At 35.4% G+C, this 15,507-nt stretch overlaps 2 protein-coding genes across 2 annotated transcripts; one reads left to right on the top strand and one right to left on the bottom strand.

Annotated features, from left to right (window-relative positions):
• The first annotated feature begins 1,710 nt into the window (after positions 1 to 1,710).
• LOC127806940 (beta-glucuronosyltransferase GlcAT14B-like) lies at positions 1,711 to 9,217 on the top strand. The gene is made up of 4 exons (XM_052344564.1): positions 1,711 to 2,469; positions 3,963 to 4,038; positions 4,153 to 4,268; positions 8,431 to 9,217. Exons 1-4 carry the CDS (start codon positions 1,923 to 1,925, stop codon positions 8,943 to 8,945), a joined length of 1,254 nt encoding a protein of 417 aa, XP_052200524.1. The 5' UTR covers positions 1,711 to 1,922; the 3' UTR covers positions 8,946 to 9,217.
• Positions 9,218 to 13,151: 3,934 nt separating this feature from the next.
• LOC127805695 (pentatricopeptide repeat-containing protein At5g48910-like) lies at positions 13,152 to 14,251 on the bottom strand. Its single transcript, XM_052342451.1, is given in 3 exon segments — positions 13,152 to 13,642; positions 13,645 to 14,147; positions 14,238 to 14,251. Coding segments are annotated over 3 exon segments (1,008 nt in total).
• Between the last annotated feature and the right edge of the window lie 1,256 nt (positions 14,252 to 15,507).

Raw genomic sequence — 15,507 nt, 5'->3', positions numbered from 1 at the left:
GATTATGAGATATATATTATAAATAAATAAGAATTTATAGGCAGAATTAAAAAAATAAATCACATAATTTAACTAAATTGGCAAGGCATTCAAGTCTTGACTAATAGAATGTATTAACTTGCCATGAATATATTCATGTAAACATAAATAAATTATTTATAAATAAGGGTTCGAATTTTCTCATATTTTTAATGTCGACGTTTATAATTATTTTTTATACATCAAAAAATTAAATTACCAATACGTCCTCCCATTGTGTATGGTGGTTTTAAATTTTTCAGGTAAATTATTTTTTAAAAATTTGATGGAAAAGATTTGTTAAAGTTGTTTATTTAATTGTTATTATTTTGCTATTCCAACGCTGAAGTGAAGATTGGGTATCAAAACAAAGGAAGATTTTTGCACTGATTCATGATTGGATAATGGGCCTAAATCGGCTTTCAAATTGGGGCCCAATAGGCTACCGTAGCCTGCCCAACAAACTTTTGTTAGATGGGCCGGCTAAAATTCAATTAAACCCTTTAAAGTTTATAGTTTGTAACATTTAATTTTTTTTATGATTTTACTTTTGACAAATAATCCCAATTGATGTCATTTTTCAGTCATTTTAAGTTGTTTGAGTGTTTGATATTCAAAAACTTTGAATTCTTAAAATATCTTACCTAAGGCGACACTGGATTTCATAAAATTAAATACACTTCATAAAATTTTAAACTCAAAATAAATCTAATTGTTAAATACAAAAATTAAAATTATCCTACAACTTATACACCATAATCAAGTAACCATTTCAGCATTCTAAAAAGCTTTAGATAAGCTCCTGGAATTGAGACAAGTAAATGTCCATATAAAATTCTAAAATTCGTATTGATGAATTCTTCATATACTAGAGAAAAATAATTAAATAAAAATTTATTGATTGACGTTTGACAATTATAATTGAATTGACAGTGGTCGGTTTCTTTTCATTTATTTGTTTCCTTTAGACTCCAACTAATATGGCAAAGACTTTTAGAATTTTTCCTAGAAGGGATAATATATTTGGTTTAGGATTTAAAATGTGGTATTAGCCAGTGATCTGAAAGTGTAAAACATATATCTGGAGGGGTAGATCTCAAAAATAATATATATATGAATTTCAATTCATTTGGTGGTTGAATGAGAAAAGAAAAGTCAGAAATAGCATTTAAATTCATTAATAACTCTCAACAAATTCCCTTCTTTAGACAGTCCCATTTGGGGGCTTGTTTTATTAATTGATTTAGTGATATTTGGAGTTCCACATTTCTTCATTTTTTATGTAAAAATTAATATATATATATATATATATGTACATATATATGATATTAGTGATACAATGAACAGGAAAAGGGAAAAAACTTCCCATGTTTCTGTTTTTTTTATTTATTTCCTATATCAAATCTAAATATATGATGATAAGATCCAACAGAAACAATAAATCTTATCATAAGATTCATACAATACTAATCAATATTATGTTAGTGTTATTCATATCCCAACAAGCCAGCCAACCCCTGAAACATTTTTCTTTCCCGGAAAGTGAAAGAAAATGGGGGAAATCTGCGGGAAAAAGAAAAAAAAGAAAGAAAGAAAGAAAGAAAGAAACCATCTCGTTGATTTTTTAGAAAAGTCCTCCCACATTCTTGTATGCGAGTCCAAGCGGGTCAGATACTGTAGAAAAAGGGGAAAGTAACACATAACCAGCCATTGGAGGAGGTCCTTTTATTGCTCCACCACCCCACCAGAGCCCCACCATTTAAACGCCATAATAATCACGGGCAGATGATCTGTGAAACATTCAGATTCCTTGAACAGCGGTAGCGCCACCAATCACTGTTGAACCCTCTTTCTTTTTCTGGGCATTTTCTGGGTTTGCCTCGGATTGTCTTGGCACCAGGAAAATGGAGGGTGCCAACCACAAGGCACAGAAGAAGAGGAACTGGTTTCTGCCACTGGTCTTCTCTCTCCTCATATCTATAATCCTCATCATCCTCTCTCTCTTCGCCTCGGCCTACCCATTTCGCCAATTGCCTAACGAGACCCCAAAGCCTCCCCTTTTTGTAGAATCAAAGCTCCACGTTTCTCCAAGTCTGGTCAATCCAATCCCAAGGCTGGCCTATTTGATATCTGGGTCCAAAGGGGATTGTGAGAGCTTGAAGAGGACATTGAGGGCTTTGTACCATCCCCTGAACCAGTATGTGGTGCATTTGGACCTTGAGGCCTCGGCTGAGGAGAGATTGGAGCTGGTGAAGTTTGTGAGGGATGAGGCTTTGTTTGAGAGAGTTGGGAATGTGAGGGTGGTGTTGAGATCCAATTTGGTGACCTATAGGGGGCCTACTATGGTCAGTAATACCCTACATGCCGCAGCCATTTTGTTGAAGGAGGGTGGGGAGTGGGATTGGTTCATCAACTTGAGTGCTTCTGATTATCCCTTGGTTACACAAGATGGTATGTCTGTTTTACTTTGAATCTTCATTTTTGTTGTATCTATCTTGTAGTTGTCTAGTCTTAGTATTGGCCAGTAAGCCCAGGGCTTCATTTGATTGTGATTTTTGTTTTGCTAAGTAAAGGGTTAATTTGGATTGTGATTTAGATTTGTGGAATATGTATTCATTTCTTTGATTTAGTCACTACTCACTAGATTCTTGTTTGAAGACTTCTGGTTTTCCAGAAGAGAATCTGGGGAGGCTTATGTTGATGATTATCCAAATTAAATTAGGATTTATCTTTAAAATTGTTGTTACCTTAGATGATTAGATTTATATAGCTAGTTTAGTTGTCTTAATTTTCAGTAGATTTTATCTTTGATTTTGGTTGGTAGACTGTCTTAACAGAATTGGTATCATAGCCCAGGTTATCCCCTACCACCAATTTTTTCATATATTTTGTCCCTACAGCTTAATGATTTTTGATTGTCACTAAAGACTAACTGTACTTTTTATTGTTTTTATTTCTAAATTTTGGTTTGGGAAGGAAGGGTTTGCATTGGTGGACTAAACCTTTCATTAGCCTTTCTTGTAGAACTTAACTAATTTGATTTAATAACATAAATTGTTTGCTTAATTTGGCTTGTGAATTCTTGTTTATGTCTTCTTCGATCAGTCTTTACAAACCAGACCTTGTTCTCATGCATTGTTGAATTAGCTTGAACTCACATGGGTATAAGTGCCTTCAACACAGTTCAATTGCAGAGGTTCATAGCTTCATATTTTCAAATGATTGGTGTACCATTATTGCCACATGATCTTCTACACATGGGACTGATAAAACATTCTATGTTTCCAGATGATAAACATTTTGTTTAGCCTGTTTATAGAAATGAAAACAATAAGATTAATTGGTTGATGTGAGACAGTAGAAAGATTGCTGAAAATTGAGGAGGAGGAGGAGAGAGATTTCAGCAGATAAGAATCACTAATTTTATTCAATCAATCAATCAAAAACATATTTTCAGATTGCACTAGTGAGCCATATATAGGCTTGATAAAACTCTTTTAAAACTATTCTTAATATAGTGACCAAATGCCACTTAAAGTCCTCATAAAACTAAAATACATTTAGATAAAATTTAAAAAAAACTCCTAATCACACAAGACTAGTATCTTTATTTATTTATTTTTATTCCTATTATGTGTACTACTGCAAACTAATTTGATTTTATAAATCAACATATTTGCTTAATTTAGTTTGTGGATTCTTGTTTATTTCTTTCTTAGAACTTTCTTGTTTTCCAGATAAGCCATTGGGAAGGGCTTACACCTTTTATTGGACCTTGTTTCTTATGGGAAGATAAAACAAATTATGGGATATTAAATCCTCAACTGAGTTTGTCTTCAAGATCATTTTATTATGTGTCTGTGGTTCCCAGGAGTTTTTAGTGATGCATCTAAAACTGACACCTGCAAATTTACAGTTTTGTGATTTTCTGATTTTCTTGACAGATATGCTCCATACCTTGTCAACTATTCCAAGGGATCTTAATTTCATCGAGCATACTAGTGACATTGGTTGGAAGGAGTATGTACTCAGCTACTTCACTTATCTAATTTACTCACGGATTGTTTACAGAAATCTGTTAGGACTTTTTTCCTTTGAGATGTCTGTTTGCTCACATAAGTTCATTTTATGTAGATTCCATAGGGCCAAGCCTGTTATAATAGATCCCGGGCTATATAGCTTGCAGAAATCAGATGTATTTTGGGTCACAGAAAAGAGGAGTTTACCAACAGCATATAAACTTTTCACAGGTATGCAAATTAATTAATTTGATAAACTTCTGTGTTGGTTGGAATTTTAGTTCTTTATAGTTAGTGAGCACCTACATGGAATTTTAGTTTCTTTTTCCCCCTTTCTAAACATAATCCTTTAACGTAATTAAGGCAGCTGAATTCCCTGTTACTTGGGGTCATACCAGATCTAGTTTGTGGTATGGAGGAAGGAGGAGAGTAAGAAAGAGGAGTTTTTTCCTTTTTCTTTCCTATTTTTAAGATCAATTTTGATAGTTAAAAGGAAGGCTAAGAGAAACCAACTTTCAAAAAACCAGAGAGATTATAGAAGAGAAGCCAAAACTAGTTTTCTGTTAGGGAAACCTTAAAACTCCAATCATTAAAGTGTTTGAAGAAAATTGCAACCTTTATCCACTGATTACATTAATTATAAAGCAATTTTACTATAGAAATAACCCACGTATCTAGAATTTAGCAGCTAACTCTCCTGCAAAATCTAAAGCCATCTTGAATGATTCAAATAAAGCCAACCTTCTAACATTAACTAACTTAGACTTATTCAAATTACTTGACCCACTTAATTTTTAACTTATAAAAGTATCTCACAGGACTCAAGCACATAACTCTTATCTAAAATTTCGAAGATCTAACTTCAGTTTTACTCTCTCTCTCTCTCTCTCTTCAAGTAAGAAAAACTTTTGTAGAGCGCATAGTTTTGTCAAGCAAGCTAACTTTTTTTGTTTGCTAAATAAGCAAGCTAGCTTTTGAAGGCTCATTTTTGTAGATTTTTCATTTCTTGGGCAAAAAATTCTGTTGACATCTCCTGACATTGTTAATCAGAAAATTAACTGGGTTCTTTTTAATGAAGACATTCACAGTAATCACAGCTGCTCAAGTGATCACAAGACATTCATTTCTTGGGTAAAAAAAGGCTTGAGTGATGTTATTTTTAATGAAGACATTCACAGTAATCACAGCTGCTAAAGTGCCATGGGTTCCAACTCTTTTCATGGATGCAGTTTAGTGTGTCACGATGAAGACCAGTAGATGCACCTATGAGGTGGATGAAGTGAGAAGGTTTGTAGCAAAAAAGGGAGGAGAAGAGCAAACAATACCTGGTGGAATATAATGGCCTTATGGTGGAGGCCTAAAATAAAAAAAATTAACTCCACAACATGGGATTAAGGCTTGTGAATTGTGATTGCTGTTGTAGTTCAGCATGTCATGCATCCGTATCCAATCAATAGAAGAGATAGAAATATCATCCAGCTGGGTTCTGTGTGTCATGTGAGGGGGATTATATTTAGATTAGCAAGGACAGTTAGATAGCGTGGAAATGATGTTATTGAGATGATGTAAGATGCCAAAGATTTTGGAAGAGAGAGAACTGTAAGCAACTGAGAGAGAGAGAGAGAGAGAGAGAGAGGGCAAAACACTAGTAGCATCCCTTGTTTTGTACTCCTGGTAGGTTGTGAATCCTAAAAGTGGAATCCTTTTCTCTTATAGGAGGTTGGATCCATCCTCAGGTCTTGCAATGCGTATAGGGAGTCAAGCCATCTAAAGGGCAGGTGATCACTCTTTTTGGCAATAAGAGAAGTGATGAGCTAGCCAGGGGCGGACCTGTGTTAGCACAACCCCCCTTCCCCCCAATTTTTGAAAACCCCTTTTAAGTATATAATAAAAACAAACATTTTAGGAACATTACTATTATCAGTCCCCCAACTAAAGCAAAAATCCTATAATCTTAAAGACTTGTACCCCTAGGCATATAAAGAAACTATCTGAGACATAATTCTTCTAATGTTGAAATTTTGCCTCCCCTCCCCCAAAACAAGAGCCTTCCATCTTGCATCTTCCCCTGCTGTCAGCAGCCTATACCTCAGGTGCAGTAAAGTCCTCCAGTTATGATGTTAGGTAAATATCTAGATGGTGGCATATCTGAACAGGATGAAGAGGAGTTATTCCTTGTCACAGTGATAGTTCTCCTCTTATCTTCTAATCGAATCAAGGGTGAATGCCCTATCTCAAAAGGGAGCCACTTAGGGTTTGTAGCTCCTAGCCTCCAAACCACAAATCCCTTGGGGCTCATGAATGCAAAATGGTCCAAAGCTCACATCCAATTCCTCTTGAATAAGTGAAAAATACCCATTATTAGCCATTGTTAGAGAGAGAATATTAGATAGCGGTGATGGCTTCACATCTTACTCTAATCATTTACATATTATATATTTATATGTGTGTGTGTATAAAGCAAATAGATTATGTAACGTGGAACTATGAGTTATCTAATGATTGTGGTCAACTGTTACTTGCATTAGGTGAACAAAGACATGACCCTAGAATTTCTATAACTATTGGAATTTTAAGCATTTTCCCTCTGGATGCAGATAGCTATTTGGCAGATAAAACATACTTTTTTGACCTTTCCAGATATGTATACATCCACCTAGTATGCTCCCACTATACTTGTCATTTTAATTGTAACTATCAACGAATACAAACTATAATTTCACCAAAGATTAGAGATTTACGCAAGATAAGTTTGCATTCTAATCTAGCCAAAACCATGTTGTGGGATAAAGGCTTGATATTTTGTTGTTTAAGTTTTACGCACTAATCATTCTATCAACTAATATTCCAACCATTATTGAGATTATTATCGAGACATAAACAATAATAAACATCTTTTACATATTGTTTTAGAACATTTTAGAAAAACTATTTCAGGGAGAACCAATTTGCAACTGTGCTATCATCTTCAATATATTATTTCCTAGGATAAATTGGGTCTCTCAGATTTCTTGTCATGGCATCTACCTGGATGAGCATACTGTACTGAATAATGGATCCATTCATAGAATACACGTCTAGTGTGTCATTGCTTTATGTAACTCTCTATCAGGTTCAGAGGTTAGAACACCAAAATTATACCGAACCATGATAGGACTTGTAAGACATTAACGCTACCAAGTGAAAGGATTTATGTATCATATAATAAGACAACTCAATCAATGATAGTGCAGAAATTTAGATCAAATTTATAGATTATGAGCATATTTTAGGATCATAAGGAAATTAGGATCGTCTTTCCTTATAATGACTGGCTTAATTTCTTTACAATGCAACTTAAAAGGGTGTGAGAATCAGGGGAGGATCATTTTTGCACACAGCCTTACCCTCCTTTTTTTTTTTTTTGTTTCCCAATGAGACTCTTTCACAACTCAAATCTGCAACCTTTCAAATCATAATATGCTGTCAAACTTGTGAACATATCATGCCATAATATGGATGTAAATAAATTTGTTATTTACTTTGCAAGGAAGGCATATCTTTCACCACGTGATGTAGATGATTTACCAATATATCAAGATATATACAGGCATACAGGTTTCCATGGAGAGTTTCAGATTTTCAGTTAAATGCAGAAAAAGGCATGTGGATGATGGAAATAGAATATCATGACCAATCATCTAGTTCTGAAGGCGTGCAAACTTTTTCTTTGTTTAGTGATTCACAACTAGATGCTGTTGACATTTCATTACTAACAGACTGGAGCCTGAAATCTGCTAAAACCTGAAGATACTGTGTACTAATTGTTACCCATCTGCTCATAAAATGGGAGCAAGTCAACTTTGAGTGACAATATAAACTAGAGGTGACAAACCTTATTGTTATTTTTATGTTCATTTGTTTTTCCTATTTTCTGCTTGAAAACCTGATTAAATGATATTTGTTGAGGAACCATATCTATATTGTCTCTAAGTTGAATTAGGCCTGGTTTCTGCATCGAATTCATAAATGGCCTAGTGAACAATGTTATGGCCAAAAAGGTGTAACAGAAAGATTTATCCTACCTCAAATAATTATGGTATTTAACTAGAACCCATTGTTGTTATTTCATTGGCTTGCTGTACTTGAACTGAAAGACTAGGGTTGAAGTTGAGTTTACTAAGGGGTTGTAAATGATGTTGCCATGTCATTTTGTTGAAAATCATTTTTTTACTTCATTCTTCTTCTTCTTATATTTGGAGCAAATTCAATAATCTGAACTTTGCAGCCACTTCTATTTTCTTCCTTTGGATTCATATTTTCTGTCCATTTGCAAGAATGTGGGATTTCAGAATTTGAAGTCATCATCATTCATCATTTAAAGGAATAACCTAATTGAAACTGATTTCTTCAGGTTCTGCTTGGATGATGCTGTCTCGGCCTTTTATAGAGTTCTGCATATGGGGTTGGGACAACCTCCCAAGGGTAGTCCTAATGTACTACGCCAACTTCCTTTCTTCTCCCGAAGGGTACTTCCATACAGTCATCTGTAATGCTGATGAGTTTCGGAACACCACTGTGAACCATGACCTCCATTTCATATCATGGGATAACCCTCCCAAACAGCACCCTCATTTCCTCACTGTTGTGGACTATCAGAGAATGCTAGATAGCAACGCACCCTTTGCCCGTAAGTTTGGCAGGAACGAGGCAGCTCTTGACAAGATCGACTCTGAGCTTTTGGGGCGCAGCCCTGATGGTTTTGTGCCGGGTAGTTGGTTTGATAAAGGAGGCACGAACACTACCGACCCAAACTACATTGTTGCAAATATAACGGAACTGAAACCTGGACCTGGGGCTGAAAGGATAAGGAAACTCATTACGGGTTTGTTATCAGCTAAGGATTTTGATGCAAATCATTGCATTTGACAGCTGACATGCTGCAAGTGACTGCCATGAAAGGTTCTCAACTGCCGCTGAATGATCACATTAAATAATGGAGGACCGCATATCAGATTTGATAGCAGTAGAAAGGGGAAATATACTTGTTCTTCTTTGTATTCTTTTAGCTGAGCCTTTTGGTTTAGTTTTAAGTTGATGTGTATTGGAGCTCAATGGAATGGCTGACAGTGCAGTCCAATGAATTAGTTGGCTGACGCAAAAGAAATATAACAATGCATCTGTAAAGAATGCATTTTTCATTTCATAGCTTTTTCCCTTTCTGGTTAGTGTGTTCCTCTCTATAGTTTTGCAGTCTCTTTGCCTGTGTTTACTTGCATGGAGAAATTCTTGCAAAGCGAACACAGAGCTAATCCTAATTCTTGATTTCAGAATGATGGGATTAGGATGGACTCTGAACAGAACAAATCGACCGTGTAAATGGATGTCAAACACTAAAAATCAGCTCAAATCAAATCACCAGCGGATGACAGCAAGTTTATGTCTGCACTGGAGATTAAATATATCAAACTATTGTGCACTGATATTTAGGCTGAATTCTGCCGAGTGGGTGAATTGCTCGAACTGTTGTCTACAGAGTGGGCATTTCATCCAATCAGCCCAACAATTCTGCCACTCAATTTAGATAAAACATCATTATTCTTGTGCCCGTATACGGAGTTTGGGAATGGAATTGAATGGCCGGTACCTTAACCCCCATCGGGTTAAAACGCAATATACTGTATCCTTAATCACTTAGAAATCCCCCTTTTGCCAAGCACAGTAGAGAGAGAGAGACTTTTGCATTTCTCAGCTATATGAAGTCAATTCATAATTCGTCTATATATCATTTAAAGTAATTTAAACAATGGATGATATAGCTTGAGATGTATGAACAATAACAACAATATATCTGGCCTTTATCCCACTATGTGAGGTCGGCTACATGAATTCTAGACTTCTATGTATTTCTATCTTTTGTCATATTTTCATTGAAATCCATATACTTCATATCAAATTTTAATGTCTCCCTCAAAGTTTTCTTAAGTCTGCCTCTACCTTTTTTTTTGATTAATTGTTTCATTTCATCAACTCTCCTCACAGGAGCGTCTCTTGGTCTCCTTCTCACATGACCAAACCATCTTAGTCTAGTCTCTCTCATCTTCTCCTCTATTGACACTACTCCTATCTTATTACGAATAACTTCATTTTTAATTTTATCTTTTCTTGTATGGTCGCACATCCATCTTAATATCCTCATCTCCGCTACACTCGTCTTTTGCTCATGTTGGTATTTGACTGCCCAACATTCTGAGTCATACAACAAAACTGGTTTTATAGCTGTTCTATAGAATTTTCCTTTCAATTTTAATGGGATTTTACCATCACATAACACTCCCGATGCATTTCTCCATTTTAGCCAACCTGCCTTAATTCTATGTGTGACATCCTCATGAATTTCTTCATCTTTTTGAATCACTGATCCCAAATATCGAAAATGATCTTTTCTTTGTAAGATTTGGTCTTCCAATTTTATTATAACATCATCCACTCTTGCATTCTTACTAAATTTACATTCTATATATTCTGTTTTCTTTCTACTTAATTTAAATCCCTTAGATTCTAAATTGTTTCTCCATAACTCAAGCTTAGTGTTCACTCCTTCTTTTGTTTCATCCACTAACACTGTGTCGTCTACAAATAGCATACACCATGCCACCTCTGTCTGAATATCTTTAGTGAGTTCATCCATTACTAAAGTAAATAAATATGGACTTAGTGCAGAACCTTGATGCAATCCTATTGTAATTTTAAACGGTTCAGTATCCCCTCCGCATGTTCTGACCCTTGTCTCTGCACCATGATACATGTCCTTAAGGGCTTGTATATAGGCTATTCAGACTCCTTTCTTCTCTAAAACTCTCCATAATACTTCTCTAGAGACCCTATCATAGGTCTTTTCTAGATCTATAAACACCATATATAGGTCCTTCTGATAATCCCGATACCTTTCCATTAGGCGCCTCAGTAGGTATATAGCTTCCATTGTTGACCTACCGGGCATGAAACCAAACTGATTTTCTGAGACCTTTGTTTCTTTTCTAAGCCTCTGCTCTATTACTCTCTCCCAGAGTTTCATGGTATGACTCATTAACTTAATTTCTCTGTAATTTTCACAGTTTTGAACATCTCATTTGTTCTTATATATAGAGACCAAAGTACTCTTCCTCCACTCATCTGGCATCTTTTTTTATTTAAGAATCGCGTTAAATAATTTCGTTAGCCAGGAGATACCCTATTCTCCCATGCATTTCCATGCTTCTATTGGTATATTATCCGGTCCCACCGTCTTATGATTTTTCATCTTTTTTAATGCTTGCCTTATTTCATTTGGACTTATGTGTCGATAAAATGTACAGCGCACGTTTCCTTCGGAATTACTAAGATATCCCAACCTAACTCTTGGGTCGCCATCATTATTGAATAATTTTGTGAAATACTCCTTCCATCTCTCCTTAATCACTCCCTCATTCACTAATACATTTTGATTTTCATCTTTTATGCATTTCACTTGATTTAAATCCCTTGTTTTTCTTTCTCTTGCTTTAGCTAATTTATATATATCCCTTTCTCCATCTTTTGTATCAAGTTGTTTATATAGATTCTCGTATACTTTTGACCTTGCTTCACTAACAGCTTTTTTTGCTACCTTTTTTGATTCTTTATAATTTTTTTGATTTTCTTCATTGTTGCACTGATATACAGCCTTATAACAATTTTTCTTATTTTTAATTTTCAATTGCACTTCTTCATTCCACCATCGAGACTCCTTAAGGTTAGGGGCTCTACCATTTATCTCTCCAAGCACTACCTTTGCTATGTTTCTCAAGGCATTAGCCATTTCTCTCCACATTTGGTTTGTTTGTCCTTCTCCATTCCATTCTCTTCTACTCCTTAATTTTTCTTTAAAGATTAGTTGTTTCTCCCATTTTAAATCCCACCACCTGATTTTTGGATTTTGTTTTATGTCATTTTTTCTCTTCCAATTTCTTACTTGGACGTCAAATACCAGAAGTTTATGTTGAGTAGTCAAACACTCTCCCGATATCATCTTACAATCCCTACAACATACCCGGTCCTCTTGTCTCATGAGGAAATAATCTATTTGGGTGTTTGATGTGACATTTTTATATGTGATTAAGTGTTCGTCCCGTTTTTTGAACCTAGTATTAGTTATGATGAGTCCATATGCCATTGCAAAATCTAGAATAGACTTACCCTCATTATTAATTTCCCCGAATCCGTGGTATACCTTTCTATAGCCGTTTCTGTCTCTACCCACGTGACCATTTAAGTCACCTCCTATAATCACTTTCTCTCCTCTTGGTATCATTTGTATGAGTCCCTCTAAGTCCTCCCGGAATTTTGCTTTTATCTCCCCACCTAACCCCGCTTGTGGTGCATATGTACTAAAGATATTTATAGTCATTCTTCCTAAAATAACCTTCACCATAATAATCTTATCCCCTATTCTCTTTACATCCACTACCTCATCTACTAAGCTTTTATCCATAATGATCCTCACTCTATTTTTTGCTCGATCATTTCCTGTGTACCATATTTTATATCCATTTTCTGACAAAATTTTTACTTTTTTCCCTACCCATCTCGTCTCTTGAAGGCACATAATATTAATCTTTCTCCTAATCATCACATCTACCACTTCCATAGCTTTGCCTGTTAATGTTCCTATGTTCCATGACCCAATCCTTAATCTATGATTTTGTTTTTGGCTTTGACTTAGAATTTGATTTTATTTTTGATTTTGATTTTGATGTTGGACTAACTTCTTTACCCACATCCGTCCAAGCAAATGCGGGAACCCTTGCTCATTTGTCACTACATCCGGGCGTCGATGCAGCGGCCCTAGCTCACTTGACACTATACGCGGGCAGTGTAACGCGTCGCTACGAATGGTTACGTCCACGCCCAAACGTTTTTTCATAATTTGTCTAGAGTTCATGTTTTGGATCCGATTAAGTTTTACGTTGGCTGTCGGCTGCCTAACACAACCCTCCTCTTTTATTCGGGCTTGGGATCAACAGTAGATAATATCCCAAACGGAGTTCTTGAGATGTATGAACAAAAAAGGAAAAAGGTAACGCAAAAATCTGCCAGTGACTGTATATAAATTTACTAAGCTATATACGATGCATTAGATAAAGAATCTAGCAGTCCACACATTTCTTGCAAAGATTCATGAAACTCATGAACAACACCATTCACCCCTATAACACTGCAACCAGGTTTGTTGTATTGAGAGCCAACTCTCATGCTAGCCAACTTTTTCCAAACTCTGTTTGCAACATCAACATTGCCATTGGCTCTACAAGCAGACAACAAAGCTCCCCAGACATTTACATCCCCTCGCTCGATCCCACCCATCTCCTCCTCTATGAACATCTCGGCTTCCTTCACCATGCCTGCTCGAGCCAAAAGATCAACCACGCATGCATAATGCTCGAGCTTCGGTTTGACCCCATAGAAGGTATCCATTTGTTCAAACAATTTAAGCCCCCCCTTAACCAATCTTGAATGCGTGCAAGCGCTAAGAAGAGAAACAAAAGTTATCTCAGTCGGCTGAGTCCCCTCCGTTGTCATTTTATTAAAAAGTTAGAATAATTCTCTAGCGTTCCACTCATTGCAGACCCAGAAATGATAGCATTCCATGCTCCAGCATCCTTATTCGGAATGTTGTCAATTACTGGTAAAGCCAACTCAACACAACCACATTTTGAGTACACGTCAACCAACGCAGTGGCCAGAATGGGATTGGAATCAAGATTTCGTCGCTTGGCGTAGGAGTGAACACAAAACCCTTGCGCTAGCGCACCAAGGTGAGCACAAGTAGTCAGCACACTGACTAACACAGATTCATTTGGCTCAACACCCACTTCTTGCATCTGTCTAAACAGGCTCAACACCTCCCTGAAGTCACCAGCCGGAGAATGAGAAGCCATCATTGCGCTCCAAGATATAACATTTCTGTCAGGCATTTTTTCAAACAGCTCTCTTGCCTTCGTAATGTCCACCCTTTTCCCATACGGGTCAATCATTGCAGTCCACTCCACAACATCCCCGACGGGACTTTTATCAAACACTTCAGACCCTTTTGGTTTACACCAAATCTCACTTTAATTCCTACACTTTCAATTGTCTCACTTACCACTTATTTTTCTTTAATTTAACATTCTGCAATCAATGAGAACCCACAACTACTACAGATTAATGTGCATTGAGCAAATTCACTGGGCATTCCAGGTAGTCCACAATCTACCTTTATTAATAAAGGTAAACATATAGAAATTTGTGTAGAGTCATATTTGTAAAGGTTTAAACAAGAATACCATCTTTTACCATTGCATCTCACTTTTTATTTTTTAGGGTAAATTACATATCTTTGAGGTAACACTAAATAAGAGGGTGTACTTCTTATGTCTTAAAATTACACTAACCTCTCATTTACCAAACAATCATTAAGAAATTTTTATAATCTTATAAAAATTCATTGATACCTTGTATAACACAAATCTAATCTTAGGGGCTAATCTGATATAACTTTTGAATTGTTGAAACAGATAGTGTAATTTCTAAAAAAAAAAAAAGAATATTTATTCTCTATACCTATACTAAACCTTTATATTGTTAAGTGTAACTTTCTCTTTTCCCCTTCATGCTTCAATGTGGTCCACGTTGAACTCCAAAAAGTTAAGGTCATTTCATCGAAAGAATTCTGATCAAATCGAAGTGACAAACCTATTCATAGCAAAATAAGTTTTATAAATTAACAATATAAACAAAAATTTTTATAACATTGTCATCAAAGAAAAATCCCAAAAAAAACGTTTGTGACTTTTTTCTAGCCATGAGAAATGTTTTCAAACACGTGAATGTTACCATTACTAATGTAATTAGTCGTAATTGAAATAAATTCTTCATACACATTAGAAGTGTCAAAAAATATCCAAAAATCGGTGAATCGAATCAAACCGAACTGAACCGTGCCTTTTGGATTGATTTTATGATTCAACGGTTAAGTTCTGATTCTAAAAAATTAAGAACTGATATATTTGATTTGATTACTGGTTTTCTTTTTAAACCGTGGTTCGAATCGAATCGGAACCGATATTATACTTGTATATATATTATAATTTTTTGGATATATATATACATACGCATAAATATATTATTACTTGTAATTTTAATCTGCTATTTTTTGTTTATTTCTTTTTTGTTGTTGATTATTGTTATTTATGAACTCTTTTATTTCTAGACTTTTATGCGCTATTGCTATACTAGATGGTCGATGTAATCTAATTTAATGAGGTAGTCTATAAATTATTTTGTTCTACTTTTACTTCAAGATTTGAAGCATTAATGAAATTATGGGTTTATTTTAATTAACAAATTTGTTTGTAATTTCATATTTTGTGAAAATATTTAGAAACTAAATGTTAATTGGATAGAACCGAAATCGGTCCGATGCGACGGA

The sequence above is a fragment of the Diospyros lotus genome, chromosome 7 (assembly GCF_014633365.1).
Source record: "Diospyros lotus cultivar Yz01 chromosome 7, ASM1463336v1, whole genome shotgun sequence".
NCBI classification, from domain to species: Eukaryota; Viridiplantae; Streptophyta; class Magnoliopsida; order Ericales; family Ebenaceae; genus Diospyros; species Diospyros lotus.
The sequence above is the reverse complement of the archived record's forward strand: the minus strand, read 5'-3'. Positions and strand labels throughout refer to the sequence as shown.

Excerpts from the sequence above, each read along its gene's own strand:
- LOC127806940 (XM_052344564.1), top strand. The coding sequence starts at position 1,923 with ATGGAGGGTGCCAACCACAAGGCACAGAAGAAGAGGAACTGGTTTCTG. Across the intron at positions 2,470-3,962 it reads TCCCTTGGTTACACAAGATG|ATATGCTCCATACCTTGTCA; the intron begins GTATGTCTGTTT and ends TTTTCTTGACAG. Across the intron at positions 4,269-8,430 it reads AGCATATAAACTTTTCACAG|GTTCTGCTTGGATGATGCTG; the intron begins GTATGCAAATTA and ends TGATTTCTTCAG.